General features: G+C 41.7%; 2 protein-coding genes across 25 annotated transcripts in view; both read left to right on the plus strand.

The window, feature by feature from the left end:
* The window catches only part of LOC149124896 (uncharacterized), a 37875-nt gene extending 32394 nt beyond the window's left edge, over positions 1–5481 (plus strand). Inside the window, exon 4 of one of the 2 annotated variants that reach the window (XM_089302129.1) lies at positions 5342–5474. The gene's annotated coding sequence lies outside the window, so the exon portion shown is untranslated. Of the gene's footprint in view, positions 1–5341 lie in introns of both variants that reach the window. The other variant, XM_089302127.1, reaches the window with a different exon arrangement.
* Positions 5482–6719: 1238 nt separating this feature from the next.
* LOC138843593 (rho GTPase-activating protein 20) overlaps positions 6720–24854 on the plus strand; it is a 51568-nt gene continuing 33433 nt past the window's right edge. For 16 of the 23 annotated variants that reach the window (XR_016211678.1, XR_016211681.1, XR_016211679.1 and 13 more), the window contains exons 1-7: positions 6720–6872; positions 8617–8811; positions 10809–10901; positions 12233–12352; positions 13116–13164; positions 18887–19051; positions 22725–22868. Coding sequence is in view for 15 of the 23 variants with exons in the window: in XM_089302108.1 (XP_089158234.1) it covers positions 12247–12352; positions 13116–13164; positions 18887–19051; positions 22725–22868 (464 nt within the window). In the remaining 8 variants the exon portion in view is untranslated. Of the gene's footprint in view, positions 6873–8601; positions 8812–10808; positions 10902–12232; positions 12353–13115; positions 13165–14478; positions 14994–16089; positions 16141–18886; positions 19052–22724; positions 22869–24854 lie in introns of those variants that run through there. The other 7 variants (XM_089302116.1, XM_089302122.1, XM_089302107.1 and 4 more) reach the window with 6 other exon arrangements.

Raw genomic sequence — 24854 nt, forward strand, 5'->3', positions numbered from 1 at the left:
TCCCATAAGTTTTGATATGTTATGTTGTTGTCTTCCTTTGTTTCCAGAAATTTTTTGATTTCTCTGTTGACTTGTTGTTTGACCCACTGTTCATTCAGGAGCATGTTGTTCAGTCTCCATGTTTGTATATGCTCTAGAGATTCCTGAGTTGCTGATTTCCAGCTTCATTCCATTGTGGTCTTAGAAGACGCATGGTATGATTTTGATTTTTTTGGAATTTGCTAAAACTTCCTTTATGGCCTCATATGTGGTCAGTCCTAGAGAAAGTTTCATGCACTGCTGATAAGAATGTGTATTCTGCGACTGTAGGGCGAAAAGTTTTCTAGATCTCTGTTAGGTCCATTTGGTGTATAGCATCGATTAAATCTGCTCTTCTCCTGTTGATGTTCTTTCTCGTTGATCTGTCCATTGCTTAAAGTGGAGTAGTGAAGTTCCCCAATACTATTGCACTGGAGTCTAAGTCTCCCTTTAAATCCTTTAACATTTCTTTTAAATAGCCAGTTGCCCTGTGATTAGGTGCATATATATTTATAGTAGTTACATGTTCCTGTTGAATTGATCCCCTAATCATTACATAGTGCCCCCCCTCTTAAAGATTTATTTATTTGATAAAAGATCTGTCTGCACTTCAGTGTTTATTGCAGCTCAATTCACAATAGCTAAAACATGGAATCATCCTAAATGCCCATCAACAGTAGACTGGCTAAAGAAATATGGAATATGTACTCTATAGAATACTATACAGCAGTAAAAAATGAAATTTGGTCATTTGAAACCGAATGGAGGAATCTGGAAAACAGCATACTTAGTGAAATAAGCCAATCCCAAAGAGACAAATATCATATGTTCTCCCTGATCAGTGACAACTAACTTAGCATCTAAAAGGAAATCTGTAGAAGTGAAATGGACACTATGAGAAACAATGACTCGATCAGTGCTTGTCCTGACTGTCAAGGAAAAACTTACTGTTTTATTCCCTTTAGTATTTTTTTTCTACTTAATACTATTGGTTGAACTCTTTGATTTACACACAAATATTCTTAGGTGTTTAAATTTAACTGAAAAGTGATCCCTGTTAAATATAAGAGTGGGAATAAGAGAGGGAAGAGATGTATAGTTTGGCACATGTTCTCTCGGACTTACCCCAATGGTAGAGCTAGAAATGTTCCATGGGATTCCAAATCAGTCCCATCAAGGTGGCATGTACCAATGCCATCTTACTAGCCAAAGTGATCAGTTGCAGTTCATAATTGATCAAAAAGATAGGATTAAATGTCAAAGGGACCACATAAACAAGACTAGTGTCATAAATAAGAGTGTCAATTGTTATATCAACAACAGGAGTCACTGTACACTTGCTCCCCATGTAGGATCTCTGTCCCTAATATGTTGTACTATGCAAATTAATGGTAAAACTAATCTTCAAACAGTACTTTATACATTGTGTATCTGTGTAGGTGCAAACTGTTGAAATCTTAGTATATACCAAGTTGACCTTCTGTACATAAAAATAATTGAAAATGAATCTTGATGAAGAATGGGATAGGAGAGGGAGTGGGAGATGGGAGGAAGGTTATGGGGGGGAAAGCCGCTATAATCCAAAAGTTGTACTTTCAGAATTTATATTTATATTTAAAAATAAAAGTTTTTAAAAAAGAAAAAAAAAAGATTGATTTATTTGAAAGAGTTACATAGAGAGAGGCAGAGGCAGAGAGAGAGAGATCGGGAGAGAGTGGTCAGTCAGTCTTCCATCTGCTGGTTCACTCCCCAATTGGCTACAATGACTGGAGCTGCGCTGATGGACTTGGGCCGCCTTTCTCCTGCTTTCCCAGGCCATAGCAGAGAGCTGGATTGGAAGTGGAGCAGCGAGGTTTCAAACCGGTGTCCATATGGGATGCTGGTGCTTCAGACCAGGGTGTTAACCCACTGTGCCACAGCACCAAGCCTATCCTTTGTCTCTTTCAACAGTTTTTGTGTTAAAGTCTATTTTGTCTAATATTAGGATGGCTACACTACCTCCTTTTGGATTCTGTTGGCATCGCATATCTTTTTCCACCCTTACACTTTCAGTCTGCATGCATCTTTCTTGATGAGATGTGAATCTTGTAGGCAGCAAATAGATGTTTTTTTAAATCCATTCAGCCAGTCTGTGCCTTTTAATGGGGGAGTTGAGGCCATTTATATTCAAGGTGACTATTGATATGTAATCACTTTTTCCTGCCGTTTTTCCAAAAACATTCCCATTTTTTAGTTTGAATTTTCTTTGAGCTTTCACTGATTGATTTCCTTCCTTCACCTTCTTTCATAGTGATGACAGTGTTTCTGTGTGCGACTCATCCTTAAGCATTTTTTGTTGGGCTGGACAGGTGGCAACAGATTGTTTTAATTTCTCTTTGTTAGGGAAGGTCTTTATTTCATTTTCATTCATAAATGAGATCTTTTTGCAGGGTATAATATTCTGGGATGACAGTTTTTTTCTCTTAAGACTTTGACTAAGTTTCACCATTCTCTCCTAGCTTGTAGGGTTTCTGATGAGATGTCTGCTGTGAGTCTAACTGGAGATTCTCTGAAAGTAATCTGGCGTTTCTCTCATGCATGTTTTAGAATCTTCTCTTTAGGTTTTACTGTGGTGAGTTTGATTACAGTGTGTTGTGGTGAGGGTATTTTTTGGCCATGTCTATTAGATTTCCTGTATGTTCCCTGTACTTGGATGTCTTTTTATCTCTCCAGACTAGGGAGGTTTCTGTTAATATTTCCCTAAAAAGGCTTTCTAATCCTTTCTCTCTCTCCATGCCTTCAGGAACTCCTAGAACCCAAATTGTGTGTGTGTGTGTGTGTGTTTATAGTATCCTGTATATTCCCAACCGTGTTTTTTAGGTTTCTAATTTCCTCTTCTTGTCTTTGGTTTGACTGTATTCTTTCCTGTGCTTTGTCTTCTAAGTCTTATAGTCTTTCTTCTGCTTCACCAATTCTATTGTTAAGACTCTCAGTTGCATTTTTGTATTTGTTCTGTTGAATTCTTCATTTCGTTTGGATTTCTCCTTCTGATGTCAATTTCATGGGAGAAATTTCCTTTCATATGCTGTATGGATTTCAGTAGTTTGTGCGTTTGCTTCTGATTATTTCTGTGTAATCTTATGATCAATTTTTTGAGCTCCGTTTCTTGCATTTCTTCCATCTCATCATCTTCACAATCTAGCATGGAAGCATTGTGTTGTTTTGGGGACTTCATGTTGTCTTCCTCCTTCTTGTTTCTTGAATTGCTGCATTTGTTGTTTGGCATTTGTGGAGATACTCATTGTTCTTTTTTTTTTTTTTCCTTTTTTGCTCTGGTGTGTTTTATATTTGTACTGTGACTGTGTAGATAAGTGGAATGTCTGCTTTTGAATCTCTATAGAGGCTTGTAGTGGATGTGGCTGGAGAGCTCTGTTCAGTTCTCCAGGGTTAAGGGCATGCCTATGTTGACACACCCAGGTTGGGCATGATAAATCTCGCTCTCTCTTTTTTATCAGAAGGGAAAGTTTTTCTGCTCAGCTGAGCTCCTCTCCTTAATGGAGTCCAGTACCTCAGCGCTAGCCCCAGTGGCTATAATATTCATCCACTCTGTCCCAAGGAGCACACAAAGGATCTGTGCAGTCCTCAGTGTAAGTTCAGATTCTCCAGCGATGTCTCTCTCCAGGTAACCAGGAAGCCCTGAGCGTGTGGAGTCTCCCAGTGTGAGTGCCCAGAGTCCCAGCCATGCTCCCTCCCACACTCCCTCAGTTTTTTTCACAGTCCCAGTAGAGAAGCCTCACATAGTCACAGGCTCCTATCCCCCTGTTAGTTCTCCCCACCAGTCAGGGTCTGCACTCAACTAGTTGCTGGGCATGGACACGAGCTGGCACAGCTGTTACATATGTCCAAAATGACACCTGCTCTATCGGCTTGTTACAGGATGCCATTGTAAAGTGATTGTCCTTTTTCATTTCCCTCCTCTAGTTTAGCCGGTACACTATCCCCCATGGGGTTCCAAGCTGGGTTCCCTCTAGGTTCTTCTTGCAGCTATTTTTGCCACTGGCTTGGGCTGCTGCAGTCTGGTCTCACCCCCACCCCCCTTTCCAATGCTGGTGTGTAGGCTCTGCTGCTGGAGACCTGAGCCTGGGCACCCACACCATCTATGTATGTCCACCATGTCCCTTTAATTTTGGTAGTGTTTCCTTTGCTGTTTTCTCCCTAACTCTTCTCTGAGACTATACTCTGTCCACTTGTTTTAAAGCTATCTTCTCCTGGGCTAGAGCAGTAGGCTCCCTCCCTACTCTGCCATCTTGGAACCCAAGACCAAGTACTGTGAATGTGAAAACCAGAGCTTGACCATGTATGGGGCAAGTTTTCTTGCTTTTGAAAGGAGATACAAAATAACAGTGGTGGAAATGTGCTGATGGTGGAATGTGGGGCATGAGAAGAGTGAACACAGAGTACCTGTGTTCAGTCCTGCCTCTGCCTCTGCTTCTAATGCAGTTTGCTGCTAATGCGCATTCTGAGAGGCATCCATTGTTGATTCAAATACTTGGACTCTGCCACCCTCCCAGGAGACTTGGCTGGAGATCCAGGCTTCTGAACTTGGCCAAGTGTAGCCACAGCTGCTGTGGGCATTTGGAGAGTGATCCTGCAGATGGCAAACCACTTTCTTTCCCTATAGATTTCAAAAATTAGAGATAATTGAACAATGTAAAGGAATATCTTGCTGTGTGTTATGGATTGGTTATCAAAGTATTTGGCTCAGGAACTGGTGGGAGTCACCTCATATATTAAAAGTGGTTGGGGTCAGGCTGGTGCCATGGCTCACTATCTAATCCTCTGCCTGCAGCACCAGCACCCGGGTTCTAGTCCTGGTTGGGGCGCCAGTCCAGTCCAGCTCTCTGCTGTGGCCCGGGAAGGCAGTGGAGGATGGCCCAAGTGCTTGGGCCCTGCACCCACGTGGGAGACCAGGAGGAAGCACCTGATCCTGGCTTCGGATCGACACAGCGCACCAGCAGTAGCAGCCATTTGGGGGGTGAACCAATAGTAAAGGAAGACCTTTCTCTGTGTCTCTTTGACTGTTTAACTCTGCCTGTCCAAAAAAAAAAGTGGTTGGGGTCCTTGAAAGATGGCACTTTGATATTGAGTGTGATCAGACTATGATGATGAACGGTTTGGCAGGAATAAGACTATCCTACTTTGGTAATTTCCTCCTAAATTTCCTTTTATTACCACATGAGTCCTAATTATTTGGAATTAGATTCATATGAAGTACCATTTGTTTCTCAGGTATGTTTTATGAGATATGAATTTTCTTCTGTAAACATTGCTTTGTCTCCTTTAGACTGGCAGAGGACAGTGGAGCAGCCAACACACAAAACTACAATTTGCACATGGCTAAAGTCCGTGGTTATCTTACAGCATCCTGGGCACTTGACATCCGTGAAGTGGGAATTGGGTCTCTGCAGCAGGTGCTGCTTCTTGATTTCCTGTTCATTTCTGTAGAGAGATGGAGGAGCTCCTTTGCTTGAGGTGAGTTCACCTGGAGAGTCATCATGGCTAGAAAGGCTAGTGAGTCTGTCATTTATTTATCTAGGTAGGATACTTTTAACATAATTGCTTTTAGTCTATAGCATTGGATTTTGAACTTAACTATTCATATACGCGTGGTATACTAGATGGCCCATTTAATCAATTGTTCAGACACATTTTTACCTATAAAGGATGATTGCAGATGCTTTCCTAGATTGACATGTATCGTTATGATACTCATACTTCATTTAAATGTATGCAATTCCCAATATATTGTGTAAACTTCTGAAGGTCTCAGTCACCCTGGGTGGAGAATGCTCATGCTTCTATGAACATTATACTGTTGAGCATCATTCTAGACATACTTTGCTATGAAATCAGAGCATTCCTCTTAGTTACTTCGGGAGTCTTTGAATAACTCCGAAGATACTTTCAGTTGATTAGATAAGTGTTAATTTACATCCCCCTTCCTCTCCTAACAACAGTTTTAAAGTATGCATTATTTTGAAATAAAAAATGTTATTTGGGTTTTGCTTAACAAATGTTGGATTGCAGTGCTATTATACACCTTTAGTCTTTATGTATTTAAACACCATGCTTAATACATTGCCTTCATCAATAGTGTCATAAGGTGTATTCTTTCTGTTATCACCTATTTTTTCCAAGGTCACTTTAAAATAAATTTTAGAATGTCTATTCTAATCTCTATTCTAAATCTTATCCATTTGATAATATTTTACTATAATTTTTTTTATATTTTATTTTTTCAATTTTTTTTTAACAGGCAGAGTGGACAGTGAGAGGGAGAGAGAGAGAGAGAGAGAGAGAAGGGGTTTCCTTTACTGTTGGTTCACCCTCCAGTGGCTGCTGCGGCCGCTGCACTGCGCTGATCCGAAGCCAGGAGCCAGGTGCTTCTCCTGGTCTCCCATGCGGGTGCAGGGCCCAAGCACCCGGGCCATCCTCCACTGCCTTCCTGGGCCACAGCAGAGAGCTGGCCTGGAAGAGGAGCAACCGGGACAGAATCCAGCGCCCAGACTGGGACTAGAACCTGGTGTGCCAGCGCCGCAGGCGGAGGATTAGCCTTTTGAGCCATAGCGCCGGCCAATATTTTACTATATTAATGTCTTAATAATAGATGTTGTCCTAAGGTCTTCATGTATGTAACTCATTTAATCTTCACCTTTATTAAGCAAATGCACATCCATTCATCAAAAATGACTTATTGAGCATCTGTGAGTGTGCAGAATACTGTGTGCCAAGTGCCAGGACGAATTCAGCAAGGTCCTGGCCTCTCTGGAACTTGAGATCTGAAAAGAGGAAAATACGTGACTGAGGATCATGCAGTAAGCAAACTGGTTCATTTAATTATGCATCTTTTTCTGTTTGTAATTATGCAAGATTGTGGTTTAACCGTAATTATAGCCAAATAATTATGGTATTAACCAAGATTACGGTTCTAATCCAATTGTGTGCTTTTTAAGAATAGAGGGGAATCTCTTGCATTCCTTCATCTCATAGTGCTAAACAAATAGATATCAATATGTAATGATGGTTACAGGAATGCTTTTATGAAACACCATAACCTGAGAGTTGTTGGAATTACCTAGTGGGATTTCAGGGGGCTAGAACAGATCACCCAACAAATGGAGTTTGCTGATAAGGGAATTACTCATACACAAATGGAAGTAGCGTTGATTAGGAGCAGTCAGACATCTAGGTTTCCAAATAGCCTCAGTGAGCTCTGTTAAGACTGAAACATTCAGTTGAACTCTAGGGCTGTTCAGTACCTCTAACACTTGAAACGTGGATTCAGAAGGAAAGCAGGCATGGTGTTTTAGTAAAACATGGAGATAAAAATTCTGGTAGTCTTTTTATGAAATATGTTAAAAAATTCTTCTAGAAAGCAGAGACTGCCTGAAACATTATATGTCAATTTGGTAAACAATGGCAATAATGAGATCTTCCCCAAAACACTCCATGACACTTTAAATGTCAGTCTTTCCTGTCTATATTTGGCAAAGCAATGATCTTATTATTACTACATATATGATTAATTATAGTAGTGCATCTAGAAGTGAAGTCCAGAAAGTAATGCCCTAGAATGAAATGTTGGTCTCAGTAGTAGGAGATGGCAACCAGTCTGTTGTTTCCAGCTCCTTCTGTAGCACCGGTTTTGCTTTAGCTGAGCCATTCACCTTTAAAACAGCCGAAACTGGGTTCAGAAAGGTAGCAAAAGGAATGACAGGAAAGGCTGAAAACCTGAGAGCAAGGGCAGCTTCTGGGTTCTCATTGCAAATGTGTGGACCCTGAAAATCGTTATGAAGTAAGGGAGCTATTGACGTTAGTGAGCTTGATCATTTCAGGAAAAGTGGCAATGAAAGCTCTGTATGCCTTTTCACATCATGAGGTGTTTCACTAGGCGTTCTGTGAAATGACATTTTTAAAGGTTGACATGCATTTTGTTCATTCCCTGTCAGCTAGCATCTTTAGCACAAATTCTTAGAGCTTTATATCATCTATGTGTTGCTGTACACTCTTGTGGGGTTTTCAATGTCCTATTTTATTTATTTAGTTGAAATTTAGAATGACTAAGGACAGAGGGAGAGAGAGGGATGGAGAGAGAGAGAGAGAGAGAGAGAGAGAGAGAGATATGTATACCTCAAAACCAGTGGTTCACTACCCAAATATCTACAATAGACAGCACTGGACCAAGTCAGATCAAGATCCTAGAACTACGGCAGGGCTTCCCACGTAAGTAGCTAGGGGCCCAAGTCCTTGGACCATAGTCCATTGCTTTTCTAGGTTCTCTAGTAAGGGGCTAGATAGAAGGGCAGCTGGATCTCAAATCAGCATTCCAATATGGAGTGTGGCATCACAAGTGGTGGTGGACTAATCCACTGCAACATCAAGCAAACTTGTCTCAACCTCCTGTGCTGGGAGGCTTCCCTTATGTAGAAGACATTTAAACCACAAGCTGAGGAGTCACGGCTGACATCCACACATTGCTCTACACAGAAAATGCAGCATTCTAAGAGTGTGGTGGGCCGCTGGTCTGGATTAGCTATCACTCAGTTTTTCTTATCATAGGTAGAGGAATGAACACCTGTTGCAGTTGAGCCCATCAACATCAGAAGTTGAGACTTAAACCACACCTGAACTTTGAGTGAGATGCTTTTCCTAGTGTTGTCAATCTGAGAAGCCAGCCTCTATGGGAAAGCTTAAGCAGAGTATACTCACCCATGAAATTTGGATTTTGCTACATTCAAACAGAGAATATCAACAGTAAGTATTTTTTGTTCTGTCTGTTTACTTTTTGAAAGTCCGAGTGATGCACATATGCATACATATACACATATATGCACACACGGAGGGGATAGAGAAAGAGAGGTAGGTAGATAGGTAGATAGAGATATCAAAAATCTGTTCCCTCCTCCAAATGCCTGCAACAGCTAGGTCTGGGCCAGGCTGAAAAAAAGGATCATGGATCTACCCCCGGGTCTCCCACATGGGTAGCAATGAGCCCAAGAGCTTGGGGCATGATCCATCAGTCTCACAGGTACGTTTGCAGGGAGCTGGATTGGAAGCAGAGCAGCTGGGACTTGTACCACCATTTTGACTTGGGCATCACAAATGGTGGCTTAACCCACTGTGACACCAGGCTGACTCAATGAGTGTTTTGTTTCTCATGCAAATTTGTAGATAGCTAGAGTGGGTCTCTTTCACAGTTCTCATTCTGCCATTGGAGGGCTAGTGGCTACCCTGGACTCTTAAGATTAACTCAGAATCATTCACACTACCTTTCGCCAACGTTTCCATATTTGCCATGTCTCATGGCCAAGCCAGAGAGTACAGTTGTCTCTCTGGTCCTTGAGGATCGGTTGCACTCACCTGTGGATAATAAATTCCAAAGATACTCACATTCCTTATGTATAATGGTATATTACTTCCATTTCATCTGGTCATATATTCCTGCATACTCTAGACCAACTCTGGATGACATTATAATATCTAGTACAGTGTAAATCGTTAACTATTTTGGGGGGAGGACTGACAAGAAAAAGAATCTTTACATGTTGTTATCTTTCACTTTACTTGGGTAGCCCGAAACTTTACCTTGTAGCCTGAAACTGTCAGAGACAATATTGTGTGAGTGAATGACCATGGGTAACGTTAAGTATTTGACCTGTTTTTGACCCAGTAGTTGTCATTTGCCAGCCTTGTAACAGATCACAATTTACTCTTGGGCACCACTATTGAAGACTCCCCTAGCTCAGAGAGTTGTTGATTTCTTTCAAGTTTAAGCTCTCTTGAAAAATATCATGATTTGTTTTCATCCATACCATCTCACGTTGGAGATTTCTCCAAATTTATGTCAATTCCATATTTTTCTAAACCACAGCTTGCCATTTCTTTGAGGTATTATCTGGGAGAATTTTGATCTGAAAACTTGGGCAGGAAGGTTTTTAAAAATGTAGTATTTTGCTTAGAGTGTATAAAAAGGCTCATAGTAGAACAAGGGTTCCACACCTGTCTTGTTAATCATTTTCTCACTATATAAACATACGTGCTGAACGGAAGCTGCCTTTATAATTAGAATGCAGTGAAGCTTCTTCTGATCATTATCACGACCCTGTTTTAAAATATAGGCTCAGAGACCATTAGCATCATAGGGTACATATTCCCACAGAGACATTTTTCCCTTCTGCTTCCATTTGCAATTTCATTTCAATTGTAGTGTTTAATATTTTCCCCATGTCTTGTATGTGAAAGAACAGAATGGTGGTAGAATGCTACGCTGTAACGCCTAAATTCCCAACCAGGTGTGACTAATGCTGTCAGGTTTAAATTAAGATGAATTTCTTCAAGCTCACTAAGACTGTGATATTCAGCTTTTCGAGTAGGAAGTTCACATGGGGGATTTCTCAATTCAGGAATATTAACACACTGAGTAACACACTGCTTTGTTGTTTCTAGGTTCTTTATTTGAGTAATTTCATTTAATGTCATGCATTACTGAGGAAGCTGAACTGTGGGCTCGATGGGTATCCCAGTTGTGCTGTAGTTTGACATTTCCATGGTCCCTCCCTTCATTCCCCAGCCAAGGAAGTTCATCCTGTGGCTTCCCAACAGCACATCCAATAAAGTGTTTCTGAACCATTTTCTTTTCACCTTTTGCATCCTTTGAGCAATTGAGTGTCCAGGACACAGGAGATTCCCTTCACATGCTTTCAAAATTTACCCATGTCTGATTGTGTGATTTCTATTTACACTTTCCTCAGGTGTTCCACTATTAGATGATTGACTAAAGAATGGAAGGAAACAGAAGACAGAAGCCTTTATCTTAATCTTTCTTTGCTTAAAGAATCCATCAGGTAAGATCTGTGACTGGTGTGAAACTCAATTTTCTATCTACTCAGAAAAGTATTCAAATGAGCATCAGATCCAGAGAGTCCTTGAGGAATTTGAGGAATTCTGTTTTGATTACTTGTAAATAATCTGTGAAATATGTGAAATTGTATTTCAAGTAATTTTGTTCACTATCACCATAATAAGCATTTATGTTGGAATAACTGTAGAATGGATACTCTCCTCTCTCTTTCAGATTTTTTATTTATATTTTGTAAAATTGGAACAGTAGGGATCCTTCCATTCTGCATCATTGAAAGCCAGCAGTATTTGCTGGTGCCTGTTTTTAAAGTGTACATAGAAAAGCTACCTTGTGTCTATGAGTGTTGACAATTGTGTTCCAGTCTGGCCAAAACCTTGTGACCCAGCAATAAGATCATAATAAACCATCTAGGTAGGAAAATGAGTTGACCTTCTGATAACCCAAGTCAACTTTTGTTACCATGTTACCTATTTTTGTCCTCTATCATTGGATCTATTTTTAAATAAGAGAAACATGGTGTATTTTCAGTTATTTGTATGAAATACATTTTCATCTATGTTTATTTGTGCCCTTTGCTATGCAACTTGTCTCCACAAAGGGACTTAACCAGATCAAAATCTTTTTTTTCAGTTGTCATTCATGTTCTGTGTTTGAAAGACAGAGAGGGTAACAAGTAGAGTTCTTCCATTTGCTGGTTCTTTGCTCAAGTTCCTGGAGTAGTGAGGGGGTAGATCAGGCTGATGCCAGGTTTAAAGAACTCAGCTCAGGTGTCCCACATTGGTGGCAGGGATCCAGGCACTTGAGCCAGCAGTCCTGCCTCCTAGAAGGAGTATATGTAGTAAGGTGGAATGGGCAGTTGATCTGGGACTTGATACTGGCACTGTGGTAGAAGATGCTGGCATCTTAACTGCTGAGCCAAACACCCGTTCTGAATCTGTGTTGTCTTAGAATATTATCTGTGTACCCAAAACCCTGCAAGTATAAACTGGACAACCCCTAATCTAAGTCCATGCAAGAATACTATCTCAAACACCCTTGAAAACTGTCTGCATATGGATATACTTGCTGGAAGCCAAGAGGTAGGTGTGTATTTCTTTGTGATAAAGCAGCTCTTCTGATACCCAGCGAGCCCCAGAGCGGGAACCATCCAGCAGAGCGGCAGAGAAACCCTATCTAGACACTGAGAGAATACTTCCAGGGTTTCTGGAGTGCTGTTTGTGGGTCAGGCAGGCATCAGGGATTGAATTATCTTATTCCATGCTTTATCTCACACTTCATCACAACACTTTGAAAGTCATTATCTTCTTTTTACAGATATAAGAACTGAGATGCGGAAATATGAAGTAGTTTGCCAAAACTCAAACATCCATAATCTATCTCCAGTCCCAATTCCAAAGACCCTACTATTTTACCATCTGCCCTTGCCTCCCAGAGGTGAGGTGACAGGAGAGGGTCCCCTGCATCAGCACACAAGCTTAGCTGCAAGAAGAATAGAATGCTATGTACATCTCATTCCAAGTTGGAGAAGTGAAGACCAGGCAGTTACAATATTTGTGTATCCAATTGCCAGTCTACTCTATGAAGACATAAGGAATGGAGTAACTAACACCCTGCTCCCTCAGCACTGTTTCAATAGGCAGTATTGTGAGAAAATCTTTTTCGTGAGACGTTGCCTTGAGTAGTTTATGAGCCCAGGGTATTATAGTCATAGCATCACTACATTTCTTCCATCATGATTTTCTTCTCTCATTCCTTTATGCATTTTTGTAGCCAAATTGTGTGTTTAATTTGTGTTTACCGTATTATCCTATCCCCCTCTACTCTGTTTCAATCAACTTGAGAAACAGACATGGGAACTAGGAGATCTGATTTAATGTGTATATTATCATCACCATTAATCGTTTCTTTAGGAAGGCTGAGTAGGATATGCTTTATCGCTTTATCCTCCATTTTGTGATTTCTTTTGCTCATTTCTATAAACTATGGGAATGATGATTAATATTGGGAGCCTGATTTTCCACTGTGATGTTGGAACTCTGCCTTGAATGAAAAGATAGAGGACAGATGCAGCTAGAAGCAGCATTTCAGGGTGCACTTAGATATTTTACAATGGTTTTGATTTGTTCAAAAATGTTCTCAAATAGTATTCATTTTATGGACTTAGTTTTGTGACAGCACTTCCAATTTGGTGTTCCAGAATTGACTCATCTCAATGAAGTACCTGCCCTGTGCCATGGTCCTGAGAGGTAAAATATGACTTCCTATTCTTGCCAGCAGAGGGCAGCAAGGAACACTGGAGCAGGTGCTTGATATCAGCTACTGAGGATGTTTCCCTTGGTGGAGGCAAAGATGAGGGTGTTCAGAGGACCAACATGAGAAAGGATAATTACAGGGATTCAGGAGGGAGACCAGAACATATGGGGAGTGTAAGGGTTCTCCCAAGGGCTCATAACTGCCAGCACAAGTAGACATCTGGAGAGTCATTGATTATAACCTTTTCTTGGTATTGACTGCTATTCCCAGCCTGTCTGATGCCAAGGTGTGGCTGGCTGCCTAAGGTAACAGGCAACTAAAAGCATATCTGGGCACTAATACAGACTGGCTGCCTGTGAGTTATCAACAAGCTGCCCACAGAGGCCGAGGGGTCCAGAAGCAGCCCTGTGAGGGTGAAGGATGAATGGGTGTGAGGGCTCACCAAATCCAGCTGCAGAAGATACTGAGGCCCCGGGTACATGCCAGGAAGATGATTCTGCAAAATATATATACATGCATATGTATATAATACCAAGGATATTTTCCCCTTGTCTTGGGGGTGGGGGGCACTGCTTAGCTATGGAAACACTGTGTGATTTAGGACTTAGAGAGTTCTCACTTTACCAACTGTTAGGTATCTGGCCCCCAGTCACACAACTTCACTGAGCTTCAGTTTCTCCACCTGTCAAATGGAATTACTAATTTTTACCCCAGAAGCTGATGTTGAGGCAAGGGGAGGCTATATATAAACTACCTTGCAAGAAGATTGACGTTTTGTCGTTGCTCAGTGGATTTGATTGCGTGACATATTCTCCCTCCTTTCTCTTTGGCCATGGACAAACATCCATGATAGTGTTCACTATTTTGGAAAATAATGTCTCCCTGTCTTTTCTAAGCAGCCTTGGTATTAAGCAAGAATTATTCTGTGAGTTAGCTTGCTAAATTTTCTATACTGTTATCCCATTTTATAGTTGCAGCAATCCTTTGAGGTGCACTATCATCTCTGTTGTGCAGGTGGAGACACTGAGACTCTTCTAGAATAACTCCTTTTACCAGCACCCTCTACATGGCGAATGCTGAAGGAGGGGGGGTTCAAAAACTACTTAGTTTGGTTGCAGCCCTCCTGCCAGTGTTGCTACAAAACCTTCTTTCCTGTGTAGATAGTTCATCACCATTTACTTTTTTAGAGGTTTAATTTATATATGTATGTATGTATGTATATATATTTGAGAAAATCAACTTTGAAGAACCCAAGCATAGTGCATCCTTTGTGAGCACTTAGACATTACTATAGCTTATGCGACATAGATAACATCCTCCACTTAATACATTAAAATGAAGTAAATCTTTGCAAACAAGTTTTACTATTAACTCTCATAATCCAACAATTTGAGGACAGAGGTCCTGCATGGGAAGTTAATGCACAGTGACTCCTGTTGTTAATTTCACAATTAACACCCTTATGTGTGATGTGAGAGATCACCCATTTAAACACTTAAGGGGGGAAATTGAATAAAAGAATTTTGTGTTTGTGATATGTTAAAATAACCTTATAATTGACACAGCATCACATTGATACTATCTCTCCATTTGGTATGTAGGGCCGAAAGGTCAGTGTTCAATGACAGAAGTGAAAATAGACTGCTATGGTCAGAGTTCTTCCCCCACCCACCCAGTTCTCCTGTTGAAGCCCTTACCTCCTTCTCTTTGTGTGCCATGCAAGGACACAGTGTGAAGATGGTTGTCTATAAGCCAGGAAAAGAGGCTGAGTCAGTGGGGCCCCATGCTCTTGGACTTTTCAACCTCCAAAACCGTCAGACAAGTAAACTTCTTTCTTTGACACATTACCTAGCCTAAGGGGTTTTGCTACAAGAACAGAAAATGGGTGAATCATGTATTCATTTTAATGTTGTACATATTATTTTTGTATAAAAAATTATATAATTATACTAAAATATGCAAAGAAATAATATTGCACTATAGCTTTGAAATATATTGCCGCTTGGGCAAACTGGAGGGAAGGTTGCTGAAATCTCTCTGTGTTTCTTACAACTGCATGCAAATGAACCATCATCTCAGTTAAATTTTGAAGAATTGAATGATGGTGCCAAAATCTAGAAAACCACTATATCAGTTTGAGAGTTTGTCAGTTATGGCATGAGCCTTAGAACCTTGACATCACAATGATGGGTGATCTTGACTACTGCGGAACCCACAGTCTTCAGGGACTTGTTCATGGTCTCTGTTGAATAGTGTCGACAGAGTCTAGAGTTGTAACACATGGAAAGTAATGTTGTCAGAGCTTCTGGAAGTCATCCGCCAGTCCCCAGCGCAAGGTAGCCTTTTCCTGTACTACTTGTGATCATTTAAGCAGACTGGTCACCCCAGGAGGAGTTCTGTCCTGTTTTCCTTAAAACAGAGGAAGTAATTCCTGACTTTGGTGCTGGTTTCATGAGAAGCTACTTTTGTTCTTTGGTTTAGTGCTACTGAGCTCAAAAGAGCAGGCTTTGTACTGTCAGGGGAGACACTTCCTTGGCTTCATGGCAAAGAGTTTTCTCTGAAAAGATCTCGAAAGAGGCTGTCCTGTTTATGAAAGAGTTTTGTGTTCTGCTCAGTCTAACTGGTTTTACCTATTATGGCCACAGAGCCCCATTGGTACATGGTCCCAACTCAACCAGTTATATCTAAGCCTGGGTGATGTTAAGAAATGTTTGTGGATGCGTCCAGCATTATTTCATGTTGTCTAGCACTTCTCTCCCCTCGCCTCCCAATTTGAACACTAATTTAGATAAGATAGGAAGCATTTTACTAAGTGGGAATCAATGTATCCCTATTATGTAAATTGTCATGCTAACAGGGGACCACGTTACAATGACTTCTTTACCAATCGCTGTGTCATTTTGTTTTACATGTGATAGGCTGAAAATTGCCTTGTGTTCCCTCTTCTGAAACCATGTTTTAAGAGCTTGGTGAGTGACAGCTGTGGTGTCCATCTTAGTGTTCTTTACAGAGGGCAGTGTGGTAGTTGAATGGAAATACTCTTTAGAGATGTAAACTGCTTTAGAATATCAGGGGTATGTGATTTAATTTTCCTTTGAAAAGGCAGAAGACATGCCTGTTGCTTTTACTTAGAATGAATTAGCAGCAGATATGTATGGAGAACTTCACAGTTGAAGATTGCTTTCGATATTTTACTTTAACTTGCACTAAAACCAGGCAGATTGATACTATTGTTCCAGATTACATGTTCTCTTTTATGATACATGCTCCCTTTCATACACAGCCAGTTAGAAACTGTCAGACTCTGAAATTTTCAATAATCTTCAGTACTTTCTTTTTTTATTCTTAAAATCTATCTATTAAGGGATACAAATTTTCATAAGTGCAACTTTAGGAGTATAGTTATTCTTCTCACTATATCAGTCCTCCCACCCACACTCCCATGCCTCATCCCCCTCACTCTCCCCTTCCCAGTTCTATTCTCCATTAAGATTCATTTTCAATTAACTTTGTACATAGAAGACCAACTCTATATTAAGGAAAGATGTCAACAATTTTCACACATACACACACGCACACATATGCACATACACAAACTGTTTGAAAACTGGTTTTACAGTTAACTCTCAATACAACTCATTGAGGACAGAGGTCCTGCATGGGGAGTCAGTGCACAGTGACTTCTGCTGTTAATTTTTTTTTTTAACTTTTATTTAATGAATATAAATTTCCAAAGTACGATTTATGGATTACAATGGCTTCCCCCACATACCGTCCCTCCCACCCACTACCCTCCCCTTTCCCACTCCCTCTCCCCTTCCATTCACATCAAGATTCATTTTTGATTATCTTAATATACAGAAGATCAGCTTAGTATACATTAAGTAAGGATTTCAACAGTTTGCTCTCACACAGAAACATAAAGTGAAAAATAATAGATGATATTTTTTAAATGATGATGAAATCAGATCAGACCTATTGTCATGTTTAATCCCAGTGAGAGTCAAGTTGGGAGTTGATAATTTTTTTTTTTTTTTTTTTTTTTTACAGAGGATCAGTTTAGTATACATTAAGTAAAGATTTCAACAGTTTGCACCCCCATAAAAACACAAAGTGAAATATATTGTTTGAGTACTCGTACCAGGGGATTCCAATTCTGCTGTTAATTTAACAATGAACACTCTCATGGATGACGTCAGTGACCACCCGAGGCTCTTGAAATGAGCTGTCTAGGCTATGGAAGCCTTTTTTAATAGAAAACGTTTATTTCATAAATACAGATTTCAAAAGGAAAACTTTTGGATTATAGCGGTTTTTTCCCCTATGGACAAGGCCATAAGCAAAGTGGAAGTTCTCTCTTCCCTTTAGAGATAAGTGCACTCTTCTTTGATTGCCACTTTTTTCCACTGGGGTCTACAGAGATCGTTCGTGTAGACTATGTTTTTGCCACAGTGTCTTGGCTTTCCATGCCTGAAATGCTCTCACAGACTTTTGATCCTCAATACTGCCAAGTGCACACCAGCAGAATCTTTCGTATGCACATTTCTGCTAACTGTGTATTCCACAGAATTTCAGCTTTTTCTTTCTCATGCTCCTCAGACGTGTTGCAGCCTTCGCTTATTGCTGATTGCAAATCCGCATTCCAATTTTTAGATGCTTATGGCAATGGCACCTAGTCTCAGGAAGCAACATTCTTTTTGTTAAAATAATAGAGGTACAACAATGACCAGAAACGGAGAGATTGAAAACCACAGGAATTCCTTGTTACGGACCTGTAGGGCACAGGTTTATTTGGGATTCTCTGGGTCCACTTCATAGGGTCCTCTAAGCTTGGTCCACATGTTGGGAGATTGCTCTGGGCTAGGATCTGCTTCTGAGCTAATTCAGAACATTGTTTGAATCCCCTTACTTGTAGTTGAGGTACCTTCCTCCTCCAGCTGTCACCTGGGGGCTGACTACATCTAGTCTCATGTTTCTGTGTAGCTCCTGCCCATATGACAGATTCATTCTCCCTTGCCCTTCAACTCTTTCTGGCTTCCCCTTCTGTGCCATGTCCTGAGTCAGTGTAGATGATAATCTCTGATTTGGGGACCTCTTGGGGGTTAGTTTAGGCCTCCTAAACTAGGGAATGTACTCTCCCTATTTGAAGGTTCATCACATTCATTCTGTCTTCACAGTCTCTTTTTGCAGATAGCACAGTCATAGGCTGCAATCATTGGGGTGTGCGGCTTTTGGATGGGTTGTTTTAGAACCCTCTGTGTACCACAGACTTTGTGGAAAACATCCCTTCCATCATTCCACCAGCAGTTGTCCATGGTTACCAAGACCTCCGTGTTAGTAAGTCCAATGATGAGTCCTCAGTAACCACCTGCCTTACCTTCCATAGCGTTTGATGGGAGCGATGGCTCCCTTCTTGTTATCCTCTCAGTTCTCCACTTACCTGACACCTCTTGGTCTGAGCGGCTGTCTTCTTTGGCACGCCTGTAAGACGATACTTGCCCTAGGTTCTCCCTTGGATGTGTTCCCTGTCCAACTCTCTCAGTGCCACCTGCTCTTTGAGACCTGTAAAACCTGAAACCCCATTGGCATCTGTAGTTGGAGAGCCTTGTCTGAGGAATTGAGATGACAGTTTTATCATGTGTCACTCCTAATGACTGGCATCAAACTAGTCTGTGACCATTGACTAGCTACTCTTTGGTGTTTGCTGTTGAGCAGGGACGATGATTTTCAAGAGGCTGGGACTTCAGAGGATGCAAGTGCTTCAAAGGGACGTGAACGAAGACTACTGGTGCACGGTCCGATAAAGTTAAGAACGGGTAATAAGAAAACAAAGCATCAGGCTTTTTTGTACAAGGACGTACTGAAAATCTCGAACATTCGGTAGGTGCATATGCTGCATGCTGTCCTGATCATCGTGAAATATATTGTCTCTAACAAAATTCATTTTCATGCACTCTTTCTCAGCAAGTAGCATGTTTTTACTTTGTTTTTGCCAGTGATTTCATTCTTCACTTATTAAACAAGTAGTCATGGAAGTTTTATTCTGTATTGTGCCCCTGTAGACAGTGGAATCAAGAATGGGAGAGACAGGGTTCCTCTCTCTCTCTCTCTCTCTCTCTTTGAACATTTATTTATTTATTTTAAAGGAAGAGTTAGAGAGAGGTAGAGGCAGTGAGAGAAAGAGAAGGGCGGGGGAGAAAGAGACACAGAGACAGAGACAGTCTTCCATCCGCTGGTTCACTCTCCAGATGGCAGCAAATGCCGAAGCTGCACCAGTTGGAAGCCAGGATCCAGGATGCAGGATCCAGGAGCTTCTTCCAGATCTTCCACATGGGTACAGGCGCCCAAGGACTTGGGCCATCTTCTAATGCTTTCCCAGGCCATAGCAGAGAGCTGTATTGGATGTTGAGCAGCCGGGACTGGAACTGGTGGCATGCTGGCACTGCAGGCAGTGGCTCTACCTGCTACGCCACAGTGCTGGTCCCAGGATTCTTCTTTCTTGAGTCTTGCCTAGAGATGATCAAACTAAGAAAGAGACAATTGAAGATTGTAATAATGTGCATCTGATAGTAGGAAATAAACAGTGCCATGTGGAGAGTGTCAGAGAAGAGTCCCACTAGGGTGCCTCTGTGAGATGCAACATTGAAACCATTCCTCTGGTGTGAGAAGCAGCCACCTGTTCTATAGACTGGGTGTCCCGATTTGCCTGGCTGAGGGGACTGCAGGCCATCGTGTATGCAGCTTGACCCTTTGGGAGCAGGGCTTCAGCAAGGCTGATGTTTCTGGAGCTCATTGTAATTGACCAGGTCAGAGGTGAGACTGAATAAGTGCTCAGGGTTCTGGTCACAGAGGATCTTGACAGATCCCAGTAAGGGGTTGAGAAATTCCTTTGAAGGGGTTTCCTTATGGAAATGGCCATATCAGGTAAATATTGTAGTATATCATTGTGGCTGCTGGGAGATAATGGATTGGAGAGCTGGCAGCAATATAGGAGGGAGACTATGTCCTGGAGATGATAACCCAGATCACTGATACCAAGGGCCCCAACTTGGGAGGGACAGTGAAAGCAAAAGGTACAGGAGGCAGATTTGGTGTGCCGGTTGGAGATAGACACAAGTGGTCACTCCCACTGTCAGCCTTGAACACAAATGCAACCAGTACACAGCCTGGAATAAGGCAACTGCTTAATACACGTGTGCAGGGAAGGAGTAGGCAGGAATAGACTGATCTGGACATCTGCTTATCTGCTCCACCTGTGTTTTCATAATTTATGAAATATTATATAAGACAAAGACTAGTTCCACAAACAAAATCTCACCAGGAAGTGAGTAAAGAAAAATAAAAGTTGCCAGTGCTGCCCTCCCCTTGGCTTCCAGTTCTGCCCTGTCCTAGAGCAGAGAAGCAAGACTCAGGCCCAGTTTTATAAAATGCAGTCTCATCTTAGTGACAATCATATGAGGTATGTTGGATCAGGGGTGTGTTAAGCGCAATCTGTGTGTTCAGGATATCTTGTACCTCCTCTTGCCTAATCCTTGCTTTCACTATCTGAGATGGGTCTGTATTCTTGTTTTCCAACAGGCTCTGATGCTAAGAGAGCCCCAGTGGCTGCCTCAAGGTCACCACAGTAGTCGTGGGTCCATGATTTTTTTTTTTTTAAGATTTATTTTATTTATTTGAAAGTCAGTTAGAGAGAGATGTAGAGACAGAGAGAGAGGTCTTCCCTCCATTGGTTCACTCCGTAGATGGCCGCAACAGCCAGAGTTGTGCCGATCTGAAGCCAGGAGCCAGGAGCTTCTTCCAGGTCTCCCACATGGGTGCAGGGGCCCAAGGACTTGGGCCATCTTCTACTGCTATCTCAGGCCATAGCAGAGAGCTGGATTGGAAGAGTAGCAGCCGGAAGTAGAACTGGCGTCCATATGGGATTCCGGTGCTTCAGCAGGCCAGGGCTTTACCCACTGTGCCACAGCGCTGGTCCTGTGAGCCCATGTTTAAAACTAGATCTCTTTATTATAGTACCGGCTCTCACCCAGCTGCCTCAACACTTTGTATTCTTTTGGATCCCATGGCAGATTTTATGACAATTTCATTTCAATCGCTTTAAATCATAGGGAGCCCTGTGGCCAAATCCTTGAACATCCTCCTTAAGGCTTAGAGCTCTTCACGTCTACCACTCACCTGAGAGTTAGATTTGTAAATGAACAAGGCAGCATGCCAGAGGGCGAAAGTGGGGTGGACCAAACCAGTACTGAGCAATATCACTGCTGAAGCTGCGATATTGTCACCCTGTGCTCTCTGCAGAAAAAAATGGGAGGTGTTTTCTTCCCTTATGGATAAGACGTTGAGCACTCGGACTAAGGTACATTTTGTTTTGTGCTTTTATTTTGGCTGCAGTCTGTAGGACACAGTATTTTTTTAAGCCAGAATCTGTGGGGCAGATGATCTGAACCAAATCTTAAGAAGGAAATTTGAGCTGGTGTCATGGCTCATCTGGCTAATCCTCCGCCGGCGGCGCTGGCACCCCGGGTTCTAGTCCCGGTTGGGGCACCCAATTCTGTCCTGGTTGCTCCTCTTCCAGTCCAGCTCTCTGCTGTGGCCCGGGAAGGCAGTGGAGGACGGCCCGGGTGCTTGGGCCCTGCACCCGCATGGGAGACCAGGAAGAAGCACCTGCTCCTGGCTTCGGATTGGCAGAGCACCGGCCATAGCAGCCATTTTGGGGATGAACCAACGGAAGGAAGACCTTTTTCTCTCTCTCACTGTCTAACTCTGCCTTTAAAAAAAAAAAAAAAAAAGGAAATTTGAAAGAAGCTGTCTTTAGAGAAGGAGTGGAGAGGGTCCCCCCACCCCGCCAGGATCATTTTGAATATTTATAGCATCTTTCACGGGCTGGAGAAAATCATCAACTTAAAAATTTAGCCTGTTACGGATTTATTGAATTTTGAATCCAGCTTGCAGTTAGTTGCCTTGGCAGTGCCAGCCTCAGTGACTTCACAGGCTTTGTACAGCCCAGGGACCAGACATTCACCATCCCAGCTTTCAAGATGCAAAATTTGTATAAGAATTAAGATTCAAATGTATTTGTAATATCTGAAACTAAGGTTATTCCGAGATTATGTATGTATAGTCTATCTCTGTGAAGAAGAAAATTTTATAAATAATCCATCCATGATTTAATCTTTGTTCAACCCCTCAGCCACTCTGTTGAAGTCAATCAGATGTGCATGACCAGAGAGTGAGTGATTCTCTTAAGATGTAACACCTTTAAAATACAGAGTATGGCCTCAAGTCCATAGTCAGCATTCAGAAACAGACCAGTCCACCTGTTGCCACTGGCTGCCGTTAATCTTGTGTGTGTGGGCCCCTTGTGGGCCAGCCTTCACTGAGCACATGATTTTGTCCAGGTCCACCTGACTCTTGCCTGTGCTGTGCACTGAGAGGGAATAGATGGATGTGAGCTTTTCTTGGTTATGGAACATGGAGGATTGGGGTTTGCTCAGGAGAGGATGTGCTCTCAGTACATTTAAGAAAAAAACATCTTGCTTGATGATCTTTTTAGGTACAGCAAAAATATTTACTACAAATATGTCATCCCTGTCAATGAAATATGGATTTCCAAATGCATTGTTGAGGAAGGTGATACCAGTGCCTCCAGGTGCCTGAATATTGGCTGGCCCATGGCGAATTATAGGGCCAAGTTCTTGTAAGTATCACTGCTGAGTCTTGTAATTTTACTTTGATATAGAAGGATATAACCCTTATTGCCTTTTCTAGCAAAGATAGAGAAATGCACCTAAATTTTCTTCCAAACTTGTTTTTTTGGGGGGGGGGGATTGGTAAGCATTTTAATTTGACCCTATAATAATCTGCTGCCTCATGCTTTGACTTCCAGCCATGGCACTTGTATGACACATATTTTCCCCAAGAGGTTTTTATGTGCCAATATGTGTGGAGAGAATGAAATGGGAACTGTTGGAATGATTTGCTTTGGTCTGAAGCAATGGTTTTCCAAGGGCTCCATGAGCTACTTGGGGAGTGGGTATTTTGGATTAATAAAAATAGATTTGAGAGAGCAAGGCTCTGGGGCCCCTCTCCAATATCCTCCAGCCTCTAGGTCTAGGCTTTTGTGTGTTTCAACTAGTAGAGTAGATCAATTCAGCTTGAAAAAGTCCTTTTATTCTCCCAAAGTAATGACCTAAAGAAATAATACTTGATATACAAATTAAATTATATCCTGGGTTGCTAGAATTGCTATTTGGTGTCTTCAGTGATACGGCCACCTGAAACAAAGATTTGATTCATGCGATGTGGGTGAGTTTTCCAAGGCCCACTTTGAGGCTGGTATGAGGAAAGGAAACGGGGCTCCATTTCCTAGACATCTTGTGTGTCTGTTTTTGTGTACGCAGGTACCTTGCAACCTCTGCCTGCTGCTCTGAACAGGCACAAACCCAATGTCCTGTGTGTTTTCCACATAGACAGTTCATCCCAGGTGCTTGGTGCTCTTTTTTGCTCTCCTCCTCTCCTCACTCCCTCCAGGTCTGTCAGGTCATATTGAAGTTGATACAATGGAGATATATCCAAACTGTTAATCAACTCAGTTCTGTGATGGAACTGCTTGCAAATATTACTGAGAACAAAGCCATGCTTGTACCACTGTCTGCATGTCTTCTTTGCCATGACAAATTTTCTCCCTAGGTTCTCAGATTCTATTGCTTAATGTCTTCTTAATCTTGCAGGTGATAGGAAGCTGCCTATTTGTGGTGCCTTTGATGAGGAGTTCCACTAGACAGTTTTTTGAATGAGGGAGAAGCGTGGGCACGAGGTGGACATAGGCTATATTGGCTGTGAAGCTATGTAAACACATACAACACATTTACAACAATGCCCAGCACCGAGTACATTTGCTGTTGGCTGTTATCACTCTTATGCAAATTGGCATAAGTAACCCGTGGTGTTCAAGTCCATATGAAGGTGGAAAGCCAAGGAAATGTCCACTTTGCTGTGGAAGCATGTCCTGAGAAGGCATAGAAATGCCGCGTGGGTGAGCTCTCGCTGGTAGAAATAGGAAATGTGGCAGCCCCTGCAGAAAAACCTGTTGCTTCCGTGAGTTCAATGTAGGACGACTGAGCAGGACTGAGCAATTCCACTGTGGAATATAGGTCCAAGAAAAGTGTAAACATACATACACTCTGTTTGTTCCTAACTCTGACTTTTGGGCACAAATGTTCCTAGCAGTGTTGTTCATTAGAGCCAGAAGTTAGCAACAAATTACATGTTCATGACCTGATGAATGGATAGTTATGACATGGTGTAGGATCTGGGGGTGGTGGAGAATAGCGTGTGGCTGCTTACTAGAGATTAGGGTTTACTCTCGGGATAATGAAAATATTCATAAGCAAGGTATTACAGGTGCTGCCGGCACAGGACCCAGTCATATAAATGGTCAGTTTTATTTTCCATGTAGTCAATCACTCCCCAGCTGTTTTGAATGCTAGTAAATTATAAGCCCATGTATGTTTGCGACTGCAGATCTTTTTCACTTTGGATTTCAAATACATTAATGATGTAGCAGGAAGGATATAAAACATTAGTCACCAAACACTAGGTGCTTTGACATCCTTCAGCACATCATAGCACTAAAATAATTTTCTAGGTATTTATTTGACATCTGACAATTCTGCAGCCTCTG

This window comes from Oryctolagus cuniculus, chromosome 8 (assembly GCF_051225735.1).
Source record: "Oryctolagus cuniculus isolate XC-2025 breed Fujian yellow rabbit chromosome 8, ASM5122573v1, whole genome shotgun sequence".
NCBI lineage: Eukaryota > Metazoa > Chordata > Mammalia > Lagomorpha > Leporidae > Oryctolagus > Oryctolagus cuniculus.